Genomic DNA, 19,626 nt, shown 5'->3' with positions numbered 1-19,626 from the left:
TTACTTCCATTCATTTATATTTTATTCCATTTTTTTCCGCGCTGGCTTACTCACTTCGTCCGCCCGCCTGCTCGCGCTCAATCTGCTTTTAATAAACAGCAGAAGAAAAAAAAAACACAAAAAATACTTCTGATTTCTGCGCTGTGTTTGAAAGCGCAAAATAATACACACACACACACCGAATGTGCGCATGAATCAAATGCAATGAGCGCGCGCGCAGCTGTTTTGTTGCGATGATATCGAATGATATCGGGTGCGAAATCCACACGTTGAAAATTACGACGCCGAATTTCAACAGGTTCGGCGCTTTAATTATATACTTGATATCGTAACAATATGCTTTATTTTATTTTTTTCCGTTTCTGTTTTTCTGCTTGTTTATGCCCAATGTGAAACGGTTCGCATACAACTTGAATTGCTCGACTTTGAATTGAGCGTTGAGAAGCAGGCTGCTTCGAACAGCGGCTCAACTTGAGCTGGATGGAAAACTGAATGCCATTTTTCGGATGAACGAAGCTCTTGGAAACAGAACAGTAGAACCAACCGTTTTCATTTGAATCACTCAAGTTGGACTCTTCATATTTGGAAGAATGATCGAAAATGATCAAAGTTTGAGTTCTTCGTTTTCAATTATGGGAACTAACCAAAATTCCATTTCTACATTCCGAAGAAGAAGTTCATCAATTCTCGCGAAAAAAAAACACACTATTCTTTACTTCGTCAACGAAAGAATGCTTCGTCTGTTCAAAAAAGTGTGTCATCGAAAGAATATCGAAATTAATTTTTATTTTTCCCGAAAGCCAAATTCACCAAATGATAAATTCCTAATAAGTGCATTTTTCATTTCATTGGATTTAACCGCCGTAATAAAAATGCCATCGTATCGCTTGCTCAGAGCCTCTCATTACCTCATAAATATCAATAAAAATTCTTTTTGAATGACCGAGCACAGCGCTCGCTCACTTGCTCGATCGTGCGAGGCTTTGAATGCGATCGCGAGCGCAGAATGTGCTGCGCTGCGTTGCGCTGTGTGTGTTGTTTGTCCTTCCCTCAAAGATAAGATGCCATTTGTAATTAAGTGTTTTGATCAAAAACAATGTATGATCATTATTTATTATGCGATGCATCGCGTACAAATGGAGTTTCTCTCTCTCTCTCTCTCTCTCTCCCACCATCTCTTTCGGTTTGAAGTTCAAATCGAAGTGTTCGATTGAATAGAGTTTGCTAAGTGCATCGATTTCCAATGTGCGCGCATCGAACACACACACACACACACACAGACAGACACTCACACAATGGGACGATGCTCGACGAGAAAAAGAAGAAGAACTAAAAAGCGGATCATTAAAATAATTCCCATGTGTAATCCATCGCTGGGACTAAAGGTTACATAATAAATCATTTGATTAGAAAAAACGAATGAAAAAAAAATTGAATCCCAAAAAATCAAAGAAGAGAGAAAAACGAATATCGGACGAGTTTTTCAATTAAACTGCCAGTTTGACGAAGAAAACCACACCGTCCCATATCGCAAAGGGATCAGCCAATGACTGCGTCTCAGAACAGCTCTCTCTCTCTCTATCTCTCAGATGATAGATCGCATCCGAACATTAGTCAACAACATTTATCCGAAACGAATCCGCCGCAGTGACGGTAGTCCACAATAAAACAAATCACCGAAGAAAAAAAAAATTGAATCCAATGGTCGCGCACACGATTGAAACATCTCTCCATACGCTATGGATACTCCATCCAGCCTCGATTTTCAGATCATAAATTTTCAGTTAGCAACTACAACGAGCGGTTTAATGAACCGAAATAAAGCAACAAATCTAATATGATGATACCTGTTCAACATGTCAAAATAAATTTAAGACTCCGAAACAAAAAAACAACACAGCAAAACACTAGCCGTTGAGCTAATTTAAAGTAATTTATGTTGTGTTGAATAAACATAAAAATGTTCTGATCGGAAACCGAAAACAGTTAGCAGTTCATAGAGTTTTGATTGAACTTAAGTAGAGAGAAGAAAAAAACTTAACAACTATGTGAAAAACACCAGAGAGGCATCCACTTCAGGCCAAGGTTGATCAGGTGAGGTGTGCTCTCGTTTAAGCCCTCAAAAATGTGTGTTAAACATATGACGTCAATGCTCGTTGAATATCACGAAAAACCAAATAAAAATGATTTACATGCAGACGTAAGAGGTAATAGAAAAGTGGTTTTTGACATTGCGATCGGTCTTGAATGAGCTAGAGAAAAAAAGTAATAACAACAACACTTGTACACTTTTCTAAGAATTTCGAACGGATTTGTTTTTTTTCGTTCGTTCGTTCGTTGTCGGCCGCCACAACAACAGCAATTAACGGAAGTGAGACTGTTTGTGAGATTGAAAAACAAGTTGAATTTATGGGTTTTCCTACATGTTTTCTCCCATTTTGTTTGACTGTTGGACTTGAAACATAAAATTGGGACAAGTTGGCCGATAAATTTTGGATCAGTGGCAATTTTTGATCCATTTTTTCTACTTTCCTAAATTGAATCTCTCTGATCATAAGTCCAATCGAAGAGAAAATATGATGAAAAATCGAAAGGAAAAAAAAATTCATCGAAAAATGACGCTCGATCATCGCGAAGGAATCGCAAATGATTTGTGAAAATCGATGGAATTCCGTATCGGCGTCGGCGGCGAAGAGAAGCAGAGAAAAAAACGGTCATACTGCGTCAGAAATGCATAGCAAAAGTGAGTGAATGAGAAAGAGGAAGGGAGAAAAGTGTGCGCGACAACCGTTTAGTTTAGTCAATAACATCATAAAACGTCGTTGACACAAAATCAATTGCAATGTAATGCATACATACACACACATACAAAGCACACAGCTCTCGTAAGCTGCTCCAACTATCATAAGAGTTGATTCATTGAAATTCTTTCGATTTATAAGCAGTTTTCTGCGAAGACGTCGTATTCTCACAATGCTTACCACGAACCGCATGAGCGCGAGCGAGCACGACAGAGAAAATGGAAGCAAACGACGTCAATAATAAACAAAATAAAATGGAAAAAAAAGAGCAACTGACAAACAATGTGCAAATGGCATTCGGTGCGCAACGTTTTGACGTTGATTGCTTTTGTTGCCGCTGTACATTCTCGGAAACAAAACAAAACAAAAAGCACACACGGACACGGACACGGACACACATGCACGGTTACAACAACCGAACAGAAAATAAATGACTGACGCGCCGAATGGGATAAGAAAATAGTATCGTACACGCGCATTTCAAATAATGAAATACACACCGAATATTACAAACCGATAGATTAGCATTAATATCCGAAGAGAGTGAGTGGTGGCAAGTGGAGAGTCTGTTTCTATCGTCAGAGTAGAATGTGAGTGTTTGTGCGGCGCGTTGTATTTGCCGATTGCAATCAACTCTCGATGAGCGCCGCGACAACATCAATGACGATGACTACAACCAATGTACCCAAGAGAAGAAGAAACAGAAAAAACCTAACGAAAATAAAAAGAACAGCCACACCACCTCAAAATGTGCGAATCTCTTTGTTCACGTCATCATCACACCGAGCTTATACGCTCAGAGAATGCACACAGTGTAAGTACAATTAAAATTCCATAATTTACTTACACACTTTATTTTATTAGCAGATGCAATAATTTTTCGTCGTTGTTGTTTCTTTTTTTATTCTTTCTTTCTATGCACAAACGTTTGCAACGAATATTTCCTCTTGTTCTCTTTCTCTCACTCCGTTTGAGTGTTTCCGTGCACTTTTTGTTGTTGTTGCTTTTTTTTAGCGTTGGCTTTTTTTTTTTGTTTCTGTTGTCGTTTGTTCTTGCAGGCACGGCATCGTATCGATAATTCACTGTAGTCATTTAAAACAGTAGACAAATGAATACACTCTTTTATGTACGCAACGATGGAGGCCATGCAATAAAAGCGTCTCATTTGTAAATCCGAATGACGACGACGACAACGGCCAAAAGAAGATGAACTCAATACTATTCCATCAGTTTTTCTTCTATTTGATCTTTTTCTAGAAGAAATTTCTCATCGATGGAGATGCATCGAGAGGCTGACATCTCCCACTTAATGCACCTCGAATGAATCATTGCCTCTTCTGGAATTTGTGGTACAATTTTTTTTTATCGAGAAGTTGTACCGTTGCTTGGGTTTTTCAACATCCTCGGGAAATACCGCAGTGATCAATGATCAGTGGAGAAGCTTGAGTTATGTTGCGGTTAATGCGACGCTTCTTGTGCTAATTTTAGTGGTTTTGTGTCGGAATCTAATTGAAAAGTCGTTTTCATTGATTCGGAATGGAGTATCTGATCAAATCAAAGGGAAATCTTATTCTTAGCGCGAAATAAAATACTCATAGTATGCGTCTCATACTAGCAAAAGAAAGTCATACAGATTCCAAACTTCCGAACCAAGCGTTCTCGTTCTGAACAGCTTTTTGCTTCAAATTCAATATCTTTTAATGAAAACGATCAATACGCGGCTGAAATATGAGGCAACTCAATTTATATCGAAAATGGCTGGAAAACAAAAATTAGTCATCGTGCGCTACGTAAACAGGCTGAAAAATTACAGAAAACAAGGCAAACTTCTATAAACTGAACAAAGTATCGAGTGGCCGAGCCGTACTCAAGATGGAAAATGTTGTAATTAATTTGAAATTGAGACATTGACCACAAAGCAGCTATGAAGCTCAAACTCAATTTCTCTCCTAGAGACAAAGAGCCTTCGTTCAATTTAATGACTTCCTGTCGAATTGATGCGAAATGTTTGCCATCATCATCATCGTCAGACACACAAGTGGAAGAGACTCATTTGTCAGAATTGTTTAAACCGCAATTTAATTGGAAATTTTTTTTTTTGTTATTTTTCCCATTTTGCGTGAAAAAGTGCATTCATTAAGATTTTCAGAAGCGTCGACGAATGAAATCATCGTCAAATCGAATCTCTTGGAAAAATGTAAAATGCGGCTTCAACACCATATACACAACCTAATTACATTAAAGTCAACAATTTTATTGGCTCATCGCCGTTTTACGGAACGAAATCAATATTTTTGTGTATTTGCTGCCATTCTCTGTTCATTCTTCTGTCGGAGAGATAATTCGCAACAATGATGAATGCGTTAATTATTGATTTTGAGCGGAAATAAAAACAGCAACGACGACGATGACGGCGACGACAACGAAAAACTGAAACAATTCCATTGCGGTTCAATGTTAAACAACGACACGCTACTGAAAAATTTATTGCATCGCATTGAATTGACGGTTGAGTAATCTTTTGACTCGTCAAAGTTTTTTTTTTTCTTATCGATAAATTGGCCTCTTTGATCGGCAAATAAAAAGGAACAACAACAGTTTTTATTACGCAGACAGTTATTCCGTTCGGTGTGTCGGCACAACCAAATTCATTGCGCGCGCGGCTGATAACTTTATTCTTTTTTATAATTGAAACTGAGGAAAAAGGTAACACAAAACAAGACAATATACCCTCGCGCACATACGCCGTTTGCGATTCAGAACAAGGCAAAAAAAAACATTAGACAATTTTCTATTTTCGGGTAACTTGGTCATAATAACGATTGAGTTGATGGAGAGACAAAGGATTTGTGTGGAACGAAATTTCGGGTTTGTATGAAAAAGAGTCGGCCTCAGCCGACCAGTCGACCGCAATTTGATTTCATGATTTACAACCCATTCGAAAGGAAAATCTCTCATCGGTGTCGGCAGATTCACGCAAGAAGAAGGCTTTGATTTTTTCTCCATTTGCTCGGCACATGCACTCGCCAAACAAATTGCACAGCATGTCACTATGAACAATGGAGCAAGTAACACGAAAACCATATATATTTGTCGTTTAAACATTTTTCGATTGTTGAAAAAAGACGTATAAAAATAAGTAATTGGCTCTGAACGATCTCAACGAAAGAAAGTTATTTGACGTGAGCTAATATTCGACGCAGACACAAATCTATTTCAAAAACAACGTGTGACTATTATTTTTTGTGGAACAAAGTCATACGGTACAGATGTACCTCTGCGAGAGAGGGAGAGAGAGAGAGTAATCATTGAGCATCGAATTGCCTTCATTCAATAAACAAATCGAAATTGGCCTTGTTTAAAGCGATTTTTATTTGTGTGGCTTGTTTTTTCCTCCTCCTTCTTCTTCTTCTTCTTCTTCTTCTTCTTCTTCTTCTGGAAAAATATAATTATTGCTTTGGAATGCATTGTCAATGCATGCACGTTCTCTTGTTTATTTGTTTGTGCTCCTTTGTGTGCGCTCTGCTCTTTCTCTCTCTCTCTCTCTCTCTCTCTTTCTCTCTTTTTCTCTATCGGCTGCGGAATTGAATGCAGGTAATAATTAATAGAGACAGCGTTTGTTTTTATTGTTTGTTGCCGTTGATGTTGTTGTTCGAAAAATGAATAAAAGTGTCAAATGCGGCGCAGCGCAGCGATATCATATTGTATATGCCATTTGAATGGGTGAAAGTGGATGAATTTGTCTGTTGTTTGTGTGTTGAAAATTTATTGATACCTTTATCTCCTTAAGGGTTTGGAAAACATGTATGATAGATTCATTCGTTGTTTTTTGGCCGCCGGGGCCGCGTCGTTTGTTTTCACAATTTTTGCCTTTCCTTTCTCCCGGCTGGATGCATATCCATAAATTTCTTTTCGTTTCCATTGTTGAAGATGCTCACATTTATTCTATTCTCTCTCTCTCTCTTTCTCTCTCTCTCTCTCTCGCCATCTCGCTTGAACATTCATCGGAGGCTGTATCCGGTGAACCACCCGGGTCATATCCATATGCATGATGGTATCCAGTTGAACGTAAGTGAATGTGCAAAATTTATGTGATTTTTCTCTTCTTTTTGTCGTGTATTTTTTTGATCACATGAGTGCATTCAAATCGACTCCCCCATATCGAAACCAAGGAACAGCAACGCATATGCAGCAACAAAAGACAATAGCAAACAATTCGACGAAAACGCACGCATGCAAGCAATTAACCGCACATCCAATAGAAATTCAAACACAAAAGCAACACGCTTGAAGAGGAAAAAATATACAAGATGTGATATACTTTGATCAGAAATATACACATTCCGAGCAATGAATCGCATTATGAAAATAAATCTCCTGAGAAACGAACTGAAAAGAAGCGAAACATTTTTTTGTAGCGTGCAAAGGGGAAAATCTCGACTAATTATTGAAATGATGTGTGGCTTTGGGATAATAAAGCACGTAAACAAGGGTAAGTGTTTGCGCATTCTTGTGAAATGACTCACCGACTCCATGCTGAGAATTAAGGTATTTCATGCAAGTGAAAGCCGAATTTTCGATGCGGATAATCTAGACTAGAGTGAATCGATGAATGTACGCCATGGATAAAAAAAAAACTATTTGCCAAAAATTGACAAATCTTCAATTTAAACTTAACACTTTGAAAATTTTTCTGTCGAAATTATTATCGAATCAAACCTGGTGTGATCTCTTTTCATGTTTTTACACAATTGCAGTTATTTGCAGTTTTGTTTATTTCAGGAGCAACTTTGCATCTTCGGTTACGTATTTTCCGAAGCATTTCGAGTATTGAAGCTGGAACTGATCGGTATGAGTTGTTGACAGTTATCCCTTTGATTGAATTTACTCGAACGAATTTTTTTCCTGTAAATGTTTAATTTGATCGAACCCTTTGGCTTTTGTGTTTTGATTGCACACATCAGTGATGTCCGGGTGTACGTGTTGCTCTGGCAAAAGAATCTAATTTTTCAAATTATTATGTGTTATGTTCATCGATAGTTTATCTGAATTCATAGTGTGCGAGTCGCACCGTGCGACAAGTGTGTATATGGTGAAGATATGCTCAAACTCTTAATGTTGTTCTCTTTCACACTTTCGCGCACCCATCGCGGATTTCTTCTCTCGCTTCATTTTGCCACAAAAAAACACAAAACATGATACTTTTACAAAAATGCTGATCAAATGCTGTGATCAAAAATAATCCAAATAAGCAACAGAGCAATAACCACACGTCAAACAATACAAAACGAGTGCAATTCTTTTGAGGCGATTGCCTTTTGACGTGATTCAATATTTTTTCGATAATCAATCAATATTCAATGCAACGTTGCTGTTTCAATTGTACAATTCCAAGATTTTGATTAGTTCTATTTGAAAAGAGTTGACAGATCGCCTCCAATCCAGTCGAGCCTTTCGGTTAACACAATCAGCTCAAACAACTCGAGTGTTGGACGACAACTTTAAATTTGAATATCGGTACGAAATTTGATGAATTGCAAATGAATAATAAAAATAAGTTCATTCTCGCATATAATGTTTAAAAAATTTATCTGGTCTTAAAATGGAAGATTCGTTGCAAATGTTTTATGCAAAATTCTATGGAGGACCTCCATTGGAGGTACGCAAATCTTCGAATTTATTACTCTAACTCGATTCGCAAGATAAAAATTCCCTAAGCTGAAACTAAAGAATTGGCGCCACGATTTAGCATTTCAGCTTTCGTGTTTTGTGCATATTCAAATCGAGCATACGTCAGTAATATATCTCAATTTGTGTTTTAGATCTATGAAACGTGACTAAATTAGCATGAGCCTTCGTTATGATGGCAATTTCGTAAGTGAATGGAAAATTAAAACTGATGCTTGTTCACGATTGAGATTAGTTGAGTGTTTTGGATGATGTGGGTGTGTGTATGTGTGTGTGACAAGCAATACGTGTGCAATACTATCGTTTCCAATCATGTCGTTCTTTATCAAGAAAGTTCAATTACCCAAGCGGTATTTTCTTCACGGTTGTTCATTTTCTTTTTGTTTCTCCATACAAAAGACGTTCAATAAAAACTATTGGCATTTAACTGAATAACCCGGGAGTTGTTTGGGAATTACGGCATTTTATTAATTGTTTTGCCACCTTAATTATGCATCTGGCAGTCACACGTTGCGCTCATAATAATGTAGTAATGACACTGTCAAGTGTTGTGTTTTTTTCCTTCTTCTTTTCTTCAAATACTTTACGCGCGCGCTCAAACATTGAACACAAATTGTTGTGAATAAAACAAGCGGCGGCTGTTTGCAGTAGCGAATGCGGGGAATAGGGCGCCATCAAACACCAAAATTGCCAAATGAACAATCATAATCACGAAATTGATTTCAAAACATTGTTAGGCAGGTGGTAAACATGTGTATGTGTGAGAGAGAGAGAGAGAAATCCACCGGAAAATATTGAAATAAAATATCTCATGAATTTGATTCATCATCATATTTAACTGTTGATGATGATATTGCAAATATTTTCTAAGTACAGTGAGCAACAACGGTCTCACATACAAAACACGAATGCACACACCGTGTGTGCACACACGCCGCACTTCGCTAACAGCATAAGAGGCGTCAATATTAATTGCGCTTCGTAAATATTTACCACTTATAAAACTGCAAGTGGCCATTTATTAATTTTCGATTCGGAGAATAAGATGCAACACACAGAGCCATGCACACAGTGTGGATTGAGATTCGAAGGGATTGCAGTTTTCTTTTCGCTTCATTTCCCATTTGACCATCATCAATGTGATATTGACTTGGGAACTTTTTTACTTTTGGTTAGCGCTAATTGTTTTTTTCGTTAGCAAATAAGGGTACATTCTTCTTTATTTATCTGGATTAAAATCGATTTTAAGAATTCGCTAAGAAAAAAAGTGTTCCAGCATTTGTAACGCTTGACTTTGAAACGTTGAAAACTGATTTTTAAAAACCATTTCGAATTGAGAGCTGCTGCCTACTTGTTGGCGCTTTTAAAATCGGATTTCCAGCGTTTTGTTTCACACAAATAGATTTTGAGAGAGTGGGGATGGTTCATTTGTTCTGTTTTTGGGTGGAGCAGCTCATATTTTTTTTTGTCTGTGTGGCTTTTACTCAATTGAGTGATTTAAATCATGATTAATCATTGCAATGAAATGAATTCTTTTTATGACTTCACGGTTGGCAAATTTTTCAAACGAAATTGGCATTGTGACGTAGTAAACATGGTCGAATATAGGGCTGAAATCTGAATTGTATTGGCTTAGCGCAATTGTACTTTTGTCGTTGTCAACACACAATCAAATTGCTAGAAGCATCATTTGAAATGATTCACTCCCAATTTTGCACCGCATCAACCAAATATTGATTGTGGCTATATCAATATCAGAGACGACAAGAATTGTGCGTGTCAATCGATAGGAAATATAACCAAAAAATGAACTTTCCCATTCAGGAAATGTTGAAAGTGTTCAAAAAATGATCAAAACAGAGAATGTAAATTCTCTAATCCAAATCAATCTATTTGAAAGAATTTCCATGAGCCATTGCTTAGTTATGATATCGAAGCCACCACGATCAACTTGTATGACGTTCAAATAAATGGCCAAACGGATTTCTCGATTCAGCGTCTAACACTACTAGTTATCAAAAAAACCGTCAAGGGGGCGCCAACAGTCCCCCATTGGAATGTCCATAAAAAAGCGCGCTCTCTACGGCAAATTTCGCCATTTTTCAACAAAAAGTGTGCAGTGCTATACGCTGTTGCATGAATGTTTATGTTGCACTTTTTTTTCTCACATTTGATTTGTGTCGCTTTGGTTCAAAAACTTGTGTTTTTGCTCTTTGTTCGTAGGCAAACGCTTTGCTTTGATTCAATTCCCAAATATTCTGAGGGCATTTTTTTGTTCAATTTTTATCTGAAATTTTTTTTTCATCTTGTTGTAAAGAATCTCTATCGTGAATCGTGATTTTATTAATCGGATATCGCACACAGCAGGCAAACCAGAATGACGAATAAAATTACAATTTCAAATTCCAATTTTCATTGACTATAAGAGGAATAATGTACAACAGCTAAAAAATACACACAATCGCATTGATAGTTATTTATTATATAGTAGATAAATTCCATTAAATCTAATGAGCAGCATCCCGTGCGGAAAATTTTTGACTGACTAGTCAGTCGATTAATTTGGGACATTTTGACTGACTAAAAGTGATTGTCTCGAACAAAATAAGCAACTGCAGTTAACTTTAATCACAAATCACTCTTAGTCAAAATGTCCCAAATTAGTCGACTGACTGAAAGAATAACTAAACGTGATTATAGAAAACGCATAATTTCAATCAACTTAGCCAGTTTTAGTTGTGTATCACTACATACAGCTACATACAACTGATTGACTGTTAGTCATTTTATTTGCACACGGGATACTATTTGTGCAAACTTCGACTATGCGGAACATGGTTTTTACATTGAATGTTGTTGTGATAGTGGAGATGGTCCATTTGCTCAAATTCCAGATGGAGCAGCTCACATTTTCTGTAAATGAGTCACTTTTAAAAGCCGATAATTTTCATTCGTCGTTTTTCAATTATTTGCATCTTTCGAATGTTCGATCAAAATTGTCAGTGTGTCAACACAATTTTTAAATCAATGAAAATCATTGAATAAACTAATGATCAATTTCTATTATTTTCTCATCACAAAAACGGAATAGCAAAAAACTGTTTGTTGGAAAGTGGGAAAATTTGAGCTAAAAATATAGAAAGAAAATTTCCAACATTCTCAATCCCAATAAATTCAAATTTAAATCATCAGAAGAAAAATCGAAGTGATTCATGGATATTTTTTTTTTTGGATTTTACGCTTTGAACATCTACATTGAATAACTTCACCTGTTTACAAAAAGAGAAGTTGCTGTCTATCAATCGATTGATACCGTAATGTTGTTATCATTCAAATGAAGAAATCTGATCGTTTTCGTCAATAGGGATGCGAACAAATACCATATGACAGCCTTCAACATTTAGTATTCTGATCATGTGTGTATGCAGTACACATGTGCGTGAAAGACTTGATCGACACATACACGTATCGATGTATTGCGAACGCACACATGGCCACAGCATCACATATGAATGCAGTGCATGTCGCTGCAAACGATCACGAAACGTCAAACGATCCGCATACAGTGCAACAACAACAACAACAACAACAATATCACCAAGCAAACAAAAGAGAAGGCAAATCACACATAGCGACGAAGAAGCGCTCGGACAAAATTCCAAGGAAGAATAAACATAAAACGGCATCGAGTGTGTGAGAGGCGTGTAATATTTTGGATTATTTCATGCATCCATGTGAAATATGCACTTGTAAGTTTCGATTTCTTATTTATTTAAAACGATATTCTGATTTAAAATTCTAGCAAGTGAATCGATGAATTGAATTAATTCTAAAAAATGTGAAAAATGTAGCATTTCTCTATCATTGTTCACTGTAATTGTCGTGTGTGTGTGTGTGTGTGTGATTTGTTTGAGATAAATTTTGTATTTATAAACATTTTCGTTCCGAGAATGTTTCGTTAGATAAAGGAAGTAAATTTTTTGTCATTGCTTTGAAAACTTGTTAGCTTTCGAATTGTTTGTTTGCTGATTGTTCAAGAATTTTGGAGGAATTTTGTGATCGCCGAATTCAGTGCAACGATACCAACATCGAGTGACAAACCCGACGATGAATACCTGGATTTGGTGCCGATTAACGGCCGTGATTTTCGCAGTAATATCACGAAAGACATAAGCGGAAAACCTTGGCATGATGATCGCAAAGAACGTTTTATCACTCGCTGCGTTCGACCGACCAAATGCGAGAAAATTCTCAATAGTACGTGCTTCGGTACGAAAATTCCGTATAAATTCACCAGTGTTGAGCTGACGGATTTGGGCAGCCAGGAGAATAGCGTTAGGAAATTGAATCAATTGGAAGCATTGCGAAATGTGCCAAAGTGCTGGGCCGTTGTTCAGGTGAGCATTTTAAAAACGGTTTCTTCATTCTGAAAAAAAACATAAAAATGTATTCGAATTGGTGAACAATGCACCGAAAATAAGTATCGATGCAAATATTTACCGAGTGTTCAATTCTTCAACCGAGCCAATTTTTTTGTTTTTTTGCCTTTGTTTCGAAATTTCAAGAATTACCTCATTTTTATCATTCTTTTTCAATTCATATTCGTGCAGCCATTCCTGTGTGCAGTCTACCTACCAAAATGTACAAGAAGCAAATCCAAGGAATACGTTTATTTGCCATCGTACGAGATGTGCAGCGTTACCTATGAACCGTGTCGCATTTTGTACAACACGGATTTCTTTCCCAGTTATTTAAAGTGCCATGAAGAGGTGTTTCCGTGCAAAAATTGCAGTAATGACGTGCGTGACATGAAATTCACATCGATTCCGAGCCAATGCATGCATCCGCTCGTTGCAACCGATTCGCCAATTAATCATTATCCAGGTAAAATTGAAATTCATTGAAAACCAAAACACATCTCAAATTCATCAATGAGTCAAGCCACATTGTAATTATAACTTCATTTAAGACCTAAGTTTTGTTTGTGATGTGTGGTGTTAAACTTATTATTGTCATTAATTCATTGAAGAATATCTTCATAAAACGTATTTTGTGTTGCTTCCGATTTTCAAACATTTTTTTTTTCATTCATGATTTGTTTGTTGTTTTTTGTTCATATTCATCAGATGTCGAAGGATGTGGACTTCAGTGCAAAGATCCGATGTATACGGATGAAGAGCACGAATCGGTGCATACACTGATCTTCTGGGGTACACTCTTTTGTTTTACCTGCAATTTATTTGTGATCGCAACATTTTTGATCCATGATTGGAAGCACTCAAAACATCCTGCATGGAATTTGTTCTACATCAGCATTTGCTTCCTTTGTAATTGGGTTGGGTAAGCTGAGAAATTAACACTTTGATTCAATCGAGATGACGTTGGAAATGGTCTCGGGAAAATTTAGAAGCAATTTCCTTCAAATAAATTCTTTATGTTTCCTCAGATGGATGTTGCAATTTGTACCCGGCCATCGTGAGAATATTGTGTGTCGACGTGATGGCACTCTACGCTATTCTGAGCCAAGTGCTGGTGAAAATTTGGCTTGCATCATCCCATTCATTTTGATTTACTATTTTTTAATTGCGGCTAATGTTTGGTTTGCAATTTTCACATACGCGTGGTACTTGCAAACAAAGGATCGAGGTACGTTTCTATCCAAATTTGGCCCTATCATTTATTCTTTTTTAATGAGTTTATTATTGGAACAAAAAAAAAAACTATTTTATTCTTGTATCGTCTTCATTTTCTACATTTTATTTCAAATTAAAATTCTTGTCAAATTTGATTTGAAACAAAATGTTTCATTTTGAATCTCATTACACTTGTATTTATTCTCCCCCAATTTCCCAGGGAGTATCCGAGATCGCATTGATAAAGAAAGCTTCTACTTTCATTTCATCGCATGGGCGCTGCCATTCATACTAACCGTTTCCATAATGGTGTTGAGCGAAGTGGATGGCAACAGTATCACGGGCATCTGTTTCGTTGGATATCGAAATCGTGCCATTCGCAGTGGTTTAGTCTTAGTTCCAGTGGCCATTTTATCATTTGGCGTTAGTGTATTTTTCTCATTCAAAGGAGCATTCAATTTGAATCGCATCAAACGCAGCACCAGCAGCAGCGACGAATCAAAAAAACTTAGCTCACATATTTTAGGGATGGGCATTCGAACGATGCTAGTCATATTTTTCATATTTGCATTTTTCATGTTTGAAAGCTATGAAGTGCGCAACTCTGAACTGTGGGCCAAAAGTCTCAACGATTTCATTATGTATGTCTTTCATTTCTACTATACGGTACTAAATAAAAACCGTCATACTTTCAAAAATCAGTCGCTGAAAAAATGTAACATTGACTCAACATTATTTCGGGCATTTCAGATGCAAGATAAAAGAGAGTTACTCGGGCGATCCGACCAAATGTAAGATACACAACCGTCCAAGTGTGGCTGTTCTTCAAATTCGACTGCTGTGTTTGTTCTGCGTGAATTTGGTGACGTCGTCGTGGTGTTGGACGTGGCCAGCGCTCAAAACATGGAAACGATTCCTCAAGAAGTGAGTAGAATTTGTGAACATTTTGAGATTAAAATCGATAACTCATTCCGAAAAAATGTTTAGAAACGATTTCCAAGTGAACGATAGTCATTTTGTTCATTTTTGTCATTTTTTTGTATTTTCTTCATCCATTTTTTTAAGTCCATTTTGTGTTTCCGTCCTTTTTTTTGGACCAAAATAAATTTTTTCTTCTAAAAAAATATGTTCGCTCTTCAAAAGCAACATTTTCCCCCATACAAATCTAATGTTTAATAATCCATTTTTATTCTTTCAAATGACCATAGCAGCACCGAGTCTTTTGTCACTGAAGTCATACGTATTTTAATTTCATTGCAGAAAAATCGGCTACGAGCAAAGTGAAGATGAAAAATTCACGAAGCCAAAGCATCGCATCATTGCCGATGCATATGCAAAGCGTGGTGATGAAGTTATTTCAGTGTCGATTGAAAATTCGCACACCGATCCGGCTGGCATAAATTTCGACATGAACAATCTCAATTCGGGTGCATCGGATGGAATGGGTGTCACCCTAACCAATTACCTCTGTAACATAATAAATCGTCGGAATGCAGTGACAATGACACGAATGGATTTCAATGAGCCGAATACAAATTGTGGCGCACCGTACGCTAGTTCATGTGCCGATAATAATTCGGAGATAAGTGTGAGTGTGAGACACTTTTCAGTTGAATCGAGACGCAATTCGGTTGATTCGCAGGTGTCACAAGTCTCCGTGAAAATGTCCGAGACAAATATAAAGGCAACGCTGGAGAGTCATTCACAGAAGCACAAGAGTGTCAATATGAATAAGCGACAGCGCAACTATTGCCGTGCATACCGACGAACGAATAATGCATACAGGCGTCGTGCAAGTAGCTCGTCGGTGGAAAGCCAACGCATAACGAATCAAATGCAGAATATTAGATATAAGCAGCCGAATAATCAGCGCATTCAATTGTGTGCGAATACGATGGGCCGACAGATTGAGCGACGAAGTGCCATAACGGCGACCACAACAGCTGACATAGCGGATATTCAGCAGTTGTTCAGCCACAATGATCTAGAGCAACAAACATCCGACGATGACCAGTCGATCGATGAATCGCAGCCAATGTGCCGTATTGAGGAACCGTCGAATATGCTAGTGCCGCTGAGCGCCCATCAGCGTCAAATGGCCGAAAGTGCGGACAGTTTAGATGTGTCGAACGATAAACAGGCAGCCATCGAGCAAATGTTGAAGAATATCTTGAAAAATAGTACAGAAAAGCAAATCGAAGCTCTGCTCAACACATGCGATCGAAATGGATTGAATGGGATTGGCAAGAGTGGACGAAATAGCACAAGGAATAGCAAGAGTCAACGTCATTCACATGATAAAATGCATCGGCCGAATATTGAGGATATTGAGCATTTCACACCGAATGATGTTGATGTGGCCTCATCGATATCGTCGTCGATCGATGTTGACTGCATTCGTCGTTTGGACGGCACTCAAAGCTCATTCTCCGATCAATCGACGAATCGCATGAAAACACAATCACAAAATAGTAAAGGAAGCTGTGATGTTGGCATCCAAGCCAACGATTATGACATTGCATCGCACACACGACAACGGTCGCGTGACGATTACCCGATGAATTACCAATACGATGATTCGAAAGACAATTTACCAGAGAAAATTCAATCGAATTACCATCATCATCATCAACAGCAGCAGCATCAGCTTCAAGATGATGAAACACATCAACTGTTGCCATATCGAAAACGAGATGCACCATCTATTGTGCGCAAGGACACGCTCAGTGGCAAACACTTGAGTGAATCGGAAAAAATGGAAAAATTAAAGAAACTCCTTTTGCCATCCAATTAGAACGGACTACTTGCAACAACAATACAAACCGAAGGGAGAACTCGACTCTTATCTCTTTTATGGTTCTGAATCAAAAGTTTCGATTTTTGGCGATCGCCTTTTTATAAATATATTTAAACTATTTTTGTCCATAGAAAAAAAACTATTACTGTGTAATAGATACTAATTATATAGATCGTGTTGAGCTATTTACAGCTCAGAACTGACAACAGCTACAACATTTTCTTGAATTCTCTTTTAAAGTACAGATAAATCCCGTGTATCATCTCCACTTGTATTGCTTTTTACATTGAAGGGCGTTGCACGCACCTTAACATTTACAATACAAACTCAATGCGAGTGGAGACGCCTTATGAAAAATGGCACAGATTGCTAGTGCTAAGGTTTATCTGTACTTTTCATTTCATCGTGTGTTTTTGCGTTCTTTTTTCTTTCGTTTTGCTTAATTCTAACATTTTATATGATTTTTTTTTATTCAAGACAACGGAACTTATTTTATTTAGTAGGATAACAAATGTTCCAAGAGTTTATTTTTTCGTGAAAATATTTTTGATAGCATCGATCTTATTGCACTATTTTATTTTGTACGAATGCAACTAAAATATTGCTAAAATTCACTAATTTTATCGACATTTTATCTGAAAAAAAAAATACTCACAACATATTTCGAATTTTATATCAGAATAAAACACGTATGCTACCAAGATAAGTGGATTTTTATTGATAGTTTTACGGTTTCTTCTGGTGTTTATCGAGCTTGAAATGTTCTATGGTCAAAATGGATTTTTTTTTATCATTTTATGAAAAATAGAATCGACGTGTTAGCACGAATCTAAATGTATTCGTACGAGAGAAATCTTTTAATTCAAATTCGGCATCAATATTCGGATGTAAATTGTACAAGGGTCCATGTGTAAGGGCTAACCAAAATACAATTTTGCTTTGTCTTGTTACCTACGTATTTTCCGCACTTCATTTCAGTTGAAACAATTATTATTCCATGTAATAATGATTGAAAGAATCGAGAAAAGAATTTATTCGAATATTTATGTAATAAACATCAGATTGTATAACGCTCACATAACTTGCTGACTCAAAGGCATTTAAATTGAAATCTTTTCAACTATTTTCCTTTTTTAACTTCGCAAGTGCAATCTATTTTATTTTGTCCATTTGCTTTACATTTTGTCATCACCTTTCCATTCTTCTGGCAAATTTTCTGACATATAGTCTGTTGTTCACGCGAACATGCTGTTGAGAAACGAGTCCAAGGACGCGAATCTAGATAGAGCAGAGAATACTATGGAATATTTTCATTCAAACATTTCTGTTTCGCACAAAAATATGCGACATTTTTCACGTGTTACGTTCAGCGTAATGTGTAGAAGAAAGCAGTGAGCAAGATATGTGCATGCACGCTTAGCGCAGCTCATTTTGTTCAGATTCCACATGGACAAATCTGCACGCATTCTTTGGGTGCAGAATGGCTATTTTATGTTGAATTCTTCACACTAACGACGATGAAAAATGTCGGATATTTTTGTGCGATATTTCTATCTGAATGAAAATATCCCATAGTATTATAGTTAGTAAACTCTGTAAAAAAACTCCGATTCCCTTCGAAAATGCACGTCTAGGAAAATGGATTTTGAAAATTCATTCTATCTAGTGTGAAACCATTTTCAGAAGAAAAGTGATGAGCAAAAAAAATTCCTCAAATTTTGAAAATCAATTATCCTCCCTTTTTGCCCACCTCTGTTTTTTTCCCAATATAGTTTAAGATAAATATAAAGACGTGATTCGATTTACCGTCAGCTGATGAGCTTCCAAATGAGAATAATGCCAACAGCACAAAGGCAAACCAGGTAAATACTTTGAAATTCATTTTCTCAAGCAAACCAACTTTCTTTCTGCGACTGAATTGCTGTGATTCAAACCATGTATTTACTGGCCCTTTTCTATTCAAACTGTGCGGCACTTGAAAGTTTTATCAATATTATTAATGACTGTAGCTAATGAGTAAGCGGAAGAGCGGAATTCGAATTATATTTAATTGAGAACTCAAATCAGTCATCCAATTTTAAGAAGTTGCAAGCCGTTTTCTTCCGCTTTTTTTCTACTACTGTTAAACGAATTTTTCACGCAAACCGAATCATCGAAAAATATACTCAACTCCCGTCCATCGATATGTCCATTGTCCATATATGGTAAGGTGCTGCTCAATGTACACTGTTCTGAAAATTCGATAGCAACACTAGCTTGAATTATGAGGTGCGGTCTAAAAACACACATAAGTCGTTTACAACGATTTATATCACACTCACACCAATCAGAAAAATAATATAATTACAAATGAAAAAATACCGATCCAAATATTGGGAATAATGTTTCCAGGCCTTTTAATGATTATGGAGGAGAAATTTAAAGGATACTAAAATAAAAAGAATTACGTTGGTAATCCCGAACTTTTCCGTACTGTTGGCCTGCGTTGTCCGTAGGTACTTTTGGTTATTTTTTGTGAATTTTCTTGAAATAAAGGCAGTGAAAGTATAATAATACAAATAAAGTGAAAAATCGGTCACTTTAACTAAAACTTCGACAATTTTGTATGAGAGGTACCCGTAAACCGATTCTTATTGGCTTTAAACTTTCTGAGGTTTCATTTTTTGGAGAAAAAAATAAGATTCTGAAAGTTTCATGTTGATCGCAT

At 36.9% G+C, this 19,626-nt stretch overlaps 1 protein-coding gene across 1 annotated transcript; it reads left to right on the top strand.

Annotated features, from left to right (window-relative positions):
• The first annotated feature begins 11,834 nt into the window (after positions 1–11,834).
• LOC129576094 (protein smoothened-like) lies at positions 11,835–17,620 on the top strand. Its single transcript, XM_055460622.1, has 8 exons — positions 11,835–12,238; positions 12,496–12,886; positions 13,100–13,373; positions 13,616–13,829; positions 13,936–14,135; positions 14,343–14,763; positions 14,873–15,046; positions 15,383–17,620. Exons 1-8 carry the CDS (start codon positions 12,231–12,233, stop codon positions 16,914–16,916), a joined length of 3,216 nt encoding a protein of 1,071 aa, XP_055316597.1. The 5' UTR covers positions 11,835–12,230; the 3' UTR covers positions 16,917–17,620.
• The last annotated feature ends 2,006 nt before the right edge of the window (positions 17,621–19,626 follow it).

The sequence above is a fragment of the Sitodiplosis mosellana genome, unplaced genomic scaffold (assembly GCF_009176505.1).
Source record: "Sitodiplosis mosellana isolate CC-2019 unplaced genomic scaffold, AAFC_SMos_1.0 Smas_scaffold_6170, whole genome shotgun sequence".
NCBI lineage: Eukaryota > Metazoa > Arthropoda > Insecta > Diptera > Cecidomyiidae > Sitodiplosis > Sitodiplosis mosellana.
The sequence above is the reverse complement of the archived record's forward strand: the minus strand, read 5'-3'. Positions and strand labels throughout refer to the sequence as shown.

Coding starts and splice junctions, on each gene's coding strand:
- LOC129576094 (XM_055460622.1), top strand. Junction 14,136..14,342: donor CTTGCAAACAAAGGATCGAG/GTACGTTTCTAT, acceptor CCAATTTCCCAG/GGAGTATCCGAGATCGCATT. Junction 15,047..15,382: donor TGGAAACGATTCCTCAAGAA/GTGAGTAGAATT, acceptor ATTTCATTGCAG/AAAAATCGGCTACGAGCAAA.